The following is a 9096-nucleotide window of genomic DNA, read 5'->3' on the forward strand; positions in this document are numbered from 1 at the left end:
TACATCACATTCACATAAAAATACATATCCACAATCAATCCATTCAGGGGAACAACATATTAAAAAATGGCATGAATCCGACCAGGGGTTAAAAAGTTACTAAAAGTATCTTTTGTTCCTTCTGGCTCAAACAGTAAAAGTAAAACATCCCCACAATGCATCCTGGCTTCCTCCCTTCTGCCCTGGAGATAATTGGAGAGGAAATCTAATTATCCAGGACTAGAGGCAGACTCCATTAACCACATGGTTGCAAAACAACATAAAACTCTTTAAAATACATAAAGTCACTTTTTATACATTAAACACAGACATTTAACATATCCCCAGATAGCTCAGGTCTGCGTGCACATTATTAGGTGAATGGCACGCAGACCACACAAATACAGTTTAATTGCCATGGAGCCAAAGTCTTTCCCATAGTCTTTCATTATATGAATAGGCTCCATGGCATAGCTATCTGGGGGGTATCACTGCTCACACAGGGCAAGTACCGAATGGCCCCACTGTATTTAAAGGGCCAGAATGAGTGACATGCACTCTGTTAGGGCCGAATACTGTTTGTAAAGGGCCCAATCTCCCAGGGCCATAGTCCAAAGGCAGCAGGCGGGCAACCAGGCTTCTCCAGTTCTCAGTGGCGAGGTTGGTTTCGTCACAATGCACAATAAGTCTTTAAGTCACCATAACGTGTATACTGAATAAACCTCTTCATGCTATTTATTGGAATTATTAAATAGCAAGGTATATTTACAAAAAAAAAAAAAATCTTAAAATGTCAAATATTAGCCAATTAAAAATGTGTTTGTGTCATTTTGTATTTACTATGGTACGTCTAAATGTTTTTGTATTGTTTACATGTAATATCTGGAAAGAATTAATTGACTTTCTTTGAATTCTAAAAGTTTAAAATATTCCAATCGTTGTGAACTTTTTAAGTGGCATTTAAAACATTTTGCAACTTACATTTTATATGTAACAATAACCAATGATAAGTCATGTGAAAAAGTTTTGATAGCAGCAAATAGGTTAACTAAACATGATATATAATATAATATAGTATTATTATTATCTGTTTCATTCTTACAATGTTTAATGAATTGTTTTGCAGTTTAACCCCTTAAGGACACATGACATGTGTGACATGTCATCTTTCCCTTTTATTCCAGAAGTTTGGTCCTTAAGGGGTTAAGTTAACAGATTGATGGAAAACACAACATCCTTTAAAGAATTTTACATTTTAGCTTTTTCTACTATTTCTCAAAAGAAACCTGTGATTTTTGTTGTATTTTTATTCCTCTATAATATTGGAGTTTTCTGGAATTTACTTATCATTCTAGCAATTTTAAAGGATTCTCACCTCCATACACCCATGTACCTTTTCCTCTGCAATCTTTCTCTTGTAGATATCTGTTACCCGTCAGTCACACTCCCTAAACTAATGCATATTTTACTTACTGGAATGAATTCTATATCAGTCATGTGCTGTTTTGCCCAGATGTTCTTTTTCATATTCATGGGTGGCACAGAAATTATGTTGTTGTCTTCCATGGCATACGATCGTTACATAGCAATTTGTGACCCTTTACATTACAACACTGTTATGGATAGGAACAAATGTGGTATTTTGTTGGGAGTAACCTGGATATCTGGGTTTGGGAATGCAGCTTTTATTATTTTACTTGCATCAAAGCTACAGTTTTGTCGTTCAAATAAAATCCACCAGTTCTTCTGTGACGTCAAAGCCCTTTCTACAATTTCATGTAGTGGCATAGGTTTTCAAATGCTAATCTTCATAGAAGCTATTTTATATGGATTTTTTCCATTCTTGCTCAGTTTACTATCTTATATAAAGATTATTTCAGTTATTCTAAAAATACGATCTGTGGAAGGTAGAAAAAAGGCCTTCTCTACTTGTTCGTCTCACCTTTCTGTGATCATGCTTTACTATGCGACCATTTTATGCATGTACATGAGGTCACCTTCAGAGTACTCTGATGCAATGGATCACATATTCTCTGTATTGTACTCATCTGTGACTCCCATGTTAAACCCGCTGATTTATAGTCTACGGAATAAAGATGTAAAGAATGCTATGAAGCAAATGTGGACAGTATCAAAACAATGATGTGACAACAACAAAAAATGAGCCATGAGCAATGTATATTATATTAAATTCATAATATGTTGACATATAATCTTTCTTCACTAACCTATTCGTAAGTGGTAAATTGTAAAAGGCAAGAAATATTAAAGTAATGCTGCATGCAATAGAGAGCCTACTGCTCAATATACAAAAAGTTGGTGTGTAACTTGATAACCAAATAGGTAAAATATGCTTAGCATGTACTTGTTGCCACCATAAAATATAGCAAGCAGAAGGAAGAAAGGGGAAAAATTATTGCGCAGTGTATATACACAACAGAAAGAAAGCATGCTGTGCCTGTTGAATTATGTACTACTAAATCTGTGGAAGGGAGATGGATTTGTGAAATTTTTATGTTTTTGTCATTTTTCTGTAAGAGTTCAGTAACTATTTCACACGTGGAGGGATTAATCGAGTCATAATTCAATAGTTTTCCCTATTTAACATAATTATTCAATTTCTCATTGCCTAATTACTGAGTATCAGTCAGCTAGCGTGCTACTTTGCGTATCTCACTGCTTACAGCTATTCTCGTGCTTTAAAATGTATAGTATCTGCTGACTGATTTTCTGGCATTCACGCCTTTTGGCTCATCTGATTAATTTTTCAGAATCTTCCTTTGTTAACAGAATTTGGCAGAGCAGAAACACCATATGGCAAATAATATTTATTGTCAACAGAATTGGTTTGGCTGAAACTATTTTATTCACTGTGCACAAGTCTAATTGTTGTGCTCTATAAAGTACACCACTCATTTTCCAAGTTCTTTATCAGACAAGGAATATCTCCTTCCCTCTGAACTAGCATACCTAGTGTAGCATATGAGTATCTATTGCTAAACTCTGCCTTAAATTCTTTACACATCTTCTGCTCTCCATACATTACTGATGATTATTACCAAAGGCACATCTCGTAGATAAAGTACTCAGAATATACTATAAAAATATCAGTATTTTCCTAAATACATATATACAGTAGATCACATGCATTCTATGCACATGCAACATAGACATTCTATACACATTCAATGTATATGCAGCACATACTGTACATTCACTATACAAGCAGCATATATATTCTACAGGCACGCAACATATACATTTTTATTACATACATGAAGCACATACGTTCTATATACTTGCAGCATATTCATTCTATATACATGCAGCTCACACATTCTGTATACATGCAGCACATACATTCTATAAACATGTAGCACATACATTCTATAAACATGTAGCACATAGATTCCATATACATATATGTGATTATCATATTTAAGTGTACCAAATTAGGGAGGGATCCTTAGTAGGTAGGTCCCTTTTTTGTATCTGTAAATATGGCAATCCCACATATAGAATATATTTGCTGCATGTATACAGAATGTATATACTCCGTGTGCATAAAGTGTATATACTGCATGTATATAGAATGTATGCAATGCACAGATATTGAATGTATATAGAATGCATGTGATGTATGTATATAAAATGTATATGCTAGGACTGCCATATTTAAGACTAACTAATTAGGGTGCTGTTTAGCAGATAGCAATCCCATGTAAGGATAAGAAACTAGCACATTATTTGCTAAACAGCTGAAAGATCAATATTTTATCATCTGTTTAGTAGATAGCCCCTGTTGTGGTCAAGGCTTAAGCATGAATAATAATCTGTTACTATTATTATTACTGATATTTAAAATTCAACAACATATTCCACAGCACTGTACCATTGGGAAAAAGATGGCCCTGCCAGGAGCAGAGATCTAGCCCCTGAAGATCTTTTATACAGAGTAAGTAAATATAAGGAAGAGAAAGACTTCAGAGTAAGAACAAACTAACCCTGAAATCAGGAGGACTCAATGGGCAACAGACATGGGCATAACCCAGAACAATATATGCTAGAGAGAAAAAATCCCGAATGCTAGGGTAGTTGGAAGGGAGGGCAAGGGTCCGGCTTCCAAAAACCACTAGCAGAGGGTGTGCCCATATGGGAGGGTAAATAACTCAAGTCCCATGGCTGAAATAATGAAAAAGGAAAAATAAATAAAAAATCTTTATTAGGAAATTAAAGTACTAAAAACCAGTAATGGTAACCCAAGAAAGTGCAAGCAAACTGTGCAAAAAAACGTGTCACACACACACACACTTGGTCTCGGTCTTAGCTATGGTCCCATGGGCGTATCCCTCAAATATAATATACAATGTGTGAAGTATATCATATAGGGACCATGCACTTGCCTATAGACTAGCTATAGCAAACTTGGAGTTATCGGGGGCTAGCGTATGTACGAACAGAAAAAATGCCCATATAGGTGAATAGGGCTCTTCCCGGTTAGCACCGCCCAGAAGCATGCAGAAATCACCTATGTAGAGAATCAGGGGGGCAGACCAGTGGTGTGAACTGCACTCCTAGTAGGTAGAGATATCACATATAAAATTGACTGGGAAAAACAGCCAGTAGGTGACCCCTACTCAGAAGGTATATCGGTATAGGTGGAGATAAAAATAGATATGGAAATGCCTCTAATATATCCCCCAAGTTGGAGTTCAGGTAGGTAGGCAGGCTTTACTTGTGCAAAGGCTAGAGCAGCTCCTCTCTAGATAGAATATAGGAGGTAATGTAAATAAACTCCTAGTTGTATCATAGTATCAGAGTGTTGTCAAATCTAGAGAGAAAGGTACTCAGTTGCAGACTAGTATCGGGTAATTCCCAATTATAAGCCCAGTGGAAGAGTAAAGCGTTTTTTTACTCCGCTTTACTCTTCCACTGGGCTTATAATAACACAAACGTGCATTCCTGACCCTATAGTGTTAAAACCACCATGTAACACCCCTTTTATTCAGCAAAAATAGCTGTTTGTGTTGCAAAATGGTTTAGTGATTGGTGGGTTTACTGTTGTAATGTTATGTTTGATGTTAAAAATACCACACAATGCTTGTATACTTACACAGCACACACACTAGATTGAACACAGTCAGAAAAAAGTACACATTTTCTTTCTCCAAACAGTTAACAAAAAATATATATGTTTAACCACTGTATATTGTTAAGCTAGTCTTGCACTAAGATCAATGAAAAATGCCTGCCCATCTTTTATCTCTCACCATAGGTTGTTTCAAGTGCATCTGTCAATATCTGCTTGCTAGGTACAGTAAATAGAGAGACTAAACCTAGTCTCAAATTGAAAATCAATGACTCAGACTCAGTAAAATATTTTTTTCCCAACACCACACTCTCCAAAATATGATTTCCTTTGCTCCAAACAGTTAACAAAAAAAAACCCAAAATATTTAACACACAATAGGATGAATTACAATATACCTGCCAAACTACTATATCCCACTCCATGTTTTTTTTTTCTAATGATCCTGATAGTAGCTGCATGCTAGATACAGCATAAAGCTAAACCCAGTGTTACACTTGAATCAATGACACAAGCCATCTCCCACTCCAACACAGACACAGCAAGGGTTAAAACACTGTATCACAGCTGGCTTGTCTCACACAGTAGCTCAAATCAAAATATCTAGATAGAAGAATCCTGCGTGTAAATATAGTTTGATTGTTATTACTTTTTCCTTTCTATTGTTCACTTCACCTAATCTGTGAATAAAATAAACATTCATTGGCTGTCCCCTAACCATCAATCAATTTTGTATATATATGTATATATATAAACTACAAAACCCAGCGCACCCACTGAGATTAATCCCCTTACTTGGGAAATACTTCCTTACTGGGACTCTCTGCAAGTCAAGGCTAAATAGGCTAGAGTAGTCCTAGAGTAGGACCTGCCAAGAATGGGATACTTATTGCTTAATTATTATATATTAATTAAAATATTAATATTAATCTTTAAGTCACGGCCACAACAACCTTACAATTTAAATTCACTTTAAATTCATCTTGATTTCTCACATTAGTGAATAACCCTGTAATTCAAGTTAAAGTTTATCTTGAAGTTTTGTAGGAAATTTGAACCGTCACTTAGGTCAGGTGGTGTAAAACAATGAGCATTATATTCTACCCATGCTACTTTATGGAGAAAGGATAGTAAGAAATAGAATTAATTATCTAAGGCACTGCTTTTTCACATTTTCTAATCTAATTTCCTAATCTATTTTTTATTTTTCTATTTAAATATCTACCTTTCACCTGTGGGTGAAACAAGTGAGTGGGTTGTCAACTACCTTCCCATTCTCCCGAGTACGTTCATTTTAGTTTCTATTTGAATAACATTAATAACTTTTTCTTGTTTTTAAAAAAGCACAGAATCAATCAATTACTAATATAGCACAGCATCCTAAACAATTTGTCAAAAAAAAAAAAATAATCAGCTGAACCACATTTTATTATTCTCTTGATTCAATTTTTCTTATTGCATTTCATTTTTACATTTTTTTAATACCCTCACCCACTGGCTGAACAATAAATCAACTAACAATTGAGCTGAAGGACACGTCCTAGGCCACTTAACTGTTGCTGGCTTGTGAAGGTTAATTATGAAAGTGATGAGTAGTTAAACTGTGCACTGCTTGCTTCCCTCAATTCCTTTGGTTATCGGATTGGGGAACTTAGCTTAATGGGGGGATCCCATGTCCCTCATAACAGGGTGCCTGTTTTTTTATTTTAGATCCAGTACTGAACCTGCTACTAAGTCCTTCACTTCTCTATGCCATCAGGGTCTCCAGGAGCTACCACAGAAACCCAATAACTCAAGGCTACTCACCAAGTATTAAAAAACAAATAAAAGGTTACTTATTCACTATCCCAAATCCCTATGCATATCTAAATAACTAGAGATTTTTTATTGGCATCACCTGACACGTCAAGGCAAAACATTTTAGGTAGCATTCTTTATTTTAGGTAGCATTGCGGCCATAAGAAAATTATTTTCCCATCATGATTGGTATTTGTTTGTGTTCATAGATAATGTTAATTTTACTTCTTCTTAAGAATGTTATTGCTTTCCATTGATTCCAGCACTCACCATATACAAATACATTCCTACCATGTTATCTCTAAATGTTGTCTGTCACTGAAGAACAGTAATGGTATACTCTATCAGTGGTATGACTGGTCTCTATTTTGCTATGTATCTCTTTTATTTCTGATGTATCGATGAAACATGATCCTACACTAACAATTGAAGATTATGCTCGTTTTAGTGTACTAATAATCTTAATTTTAATAATGACAGGAGGCGAGTATTTTGCATATCTCTCTTTACTAACTCCATACAGCAGTAAAGAAACACACAGAAAAAAGAACCAATCTCCAGGAGAGCAGGATGTACATAAGGCAATGTGACCTCATCATTTCCTCTTTCAGAAAGCGACAACAAGCAGAAGTAAATATATAGCAAACAATAAAACTAATAATAACTCCAAGTTCCCATGTGCGAAGGAGCAAACTTCCAAAGAATTCTATACGAACAACGAAAAAGAGTTCAGGGTTGAGACAAATCCGAAGGATAAAATCTCCAATAGTTTCACGTGAACTGCCAATTATCTTCATAGATGAATTATACCGAAAAGAGAATGTGTGACAGGTTTAGACATAGTCACGAACATGTAACTCCAATTAACGTACCACCTAACATCCCATTGGAGAATATAGTAACTATAATCTGATAACTGAGTAATTGTAATGAGAACTCTAATGAGGATGCCATATTAATGGAAGTACGAACATATAATATAAGCACCAGTGTGAGAGGCAAACCTACAGTAGCCCCTGATATCTGCAAAGCAAACGAATAGAAAGGGTGGCAAGCAATGCAGGGGGGAGGGGGGGGGAATACTCGCCTCCTGTCATTATTAAAATTAAGATTATTAGTACACTAAAGCTAGCATAATCTTCAATTTTACCACATGACAGGAGGCTTCGTTTTTTGCATTTTTTAACGCTGAGAAAAGAGTATAGAACTAAATAAGAGTCCTACGGTGTGCCGAGAGACCCAGTATTCGGCGTTGTGTGGAGGTCTACCCCATTGAGCGCCCACGTATACACCATCTAACGGGAAATTATACAAGACCAAGTCTGACCGTTTGTCAGCAGGATGTTTAGTCCCGTAGAGTGAAAGGAGAACAACCTCCACAACTCATAGGCTGGAGAGGTATGACATTGGGTAGTTGGCATCCTTGAGGATCCTAGTCCCTTGGGCGTCCTCATGTAGTGCAATCCATGGCTCCTCAATAAAGCTCAGGTATTCAGATGTATGTAAGAAAGACCATAAGAAAGAGGATTTCATTTAAAAAAATAATAATTAACTTTCTCAGTCCTGCCACCACAATTACAATACGCCTTTGTAAATTTCACTCTCTCCACATGATGTGCAGGAGGGCAATAGGCAGATCCTGCTTAAGAACTTTTGAGATAGATTAATGTACTGGAGTTTGCATATTTTTTCCTTAAATGGTGGAAATGCTTGGGAGTGAAGTCTCCACAGACTGTGAGTCAGATCTTTAGTACTGTTATTAGCTGAGACAATGTGAGAACTGTATATTGAGAATAATCCCTTAACCATGGCATATAGCGAGAAGGATGAAATCTGATTACAATCTATTTTCTCTGTGTATGGCCTTAATTTTAAATTTTAAATTTTCTCTCTTTTTTCTCTATGAAATCCAAGCTCTGGGTATATCATTGAGAAGGTAAAGAAATCTGCACTATATTTTGAATTTTTGGGGCTGTTTAAAAGGATAAATCTCCTGTCTTACTCGCTACATATATAAACCATCTTAAACAGATAAATCAAACAATAATACATACGTACATGGTATAATAAAAATATACATTTAAAGCCATCTGATTCTATTGGAGGAAAATAATGGGAGTAATATTGCTCGTAATGCTGCTATTTCAACAATAGCACCTCTGGCATTTAGACAATTTTATTATTTGTGCTGAAGAGTGGATCTGTAGTATCTCCCTTTGCATTCTGCTATC

At 35.7% G+C, this 9096-nt stretch overlaps 1 protein-coding gene across 1 annotated transcript; it reads left to right on the plus strand.

The window, feature by feature from the left end:
• Nucleotides 1-1198: 1198 nt before the first annotated feature.
• LOC134601753 (olfactory receptor 5V1-like) lies at nucleotides 1199-2122 on the plus strand. The gene has a single exon (XM_063446253.1). The coding sequence runs from the start codon at nucleotides 1199-1201 to the stop codon at nucleotides 2120-2122; it is 924 nt and encodes a 307-aa protein (XP_063302323.1).
• Nucleotides 2123-9096: the final 6974 nt, after the last annotated feature.

This window comes from Pelobates fuscus, chromosome 3 (assembly GCF_036172605.1).
Source record: "Pelobates fuscus isolate aPelFus1 chromosome 3, aPelFus1.pri, whole genome shotgun sequence".
Taxonomy (NCBI): domain Eukaryota; kingdom Metazoa; phylum Chordata; class Amphibia; order Anura; family Pelobatidae; genus Pelobates; species Pelobates fuscus.

Excerpts from the sequence above, each read along its gene's own strand:
- LOC134601753 (XM_063446253.1), top strand. The coding sequence starts at position 1,199 with ATGGAAAACACAACATCCTTTAAAGAATTTTACATTTTAGCTTTTTCT.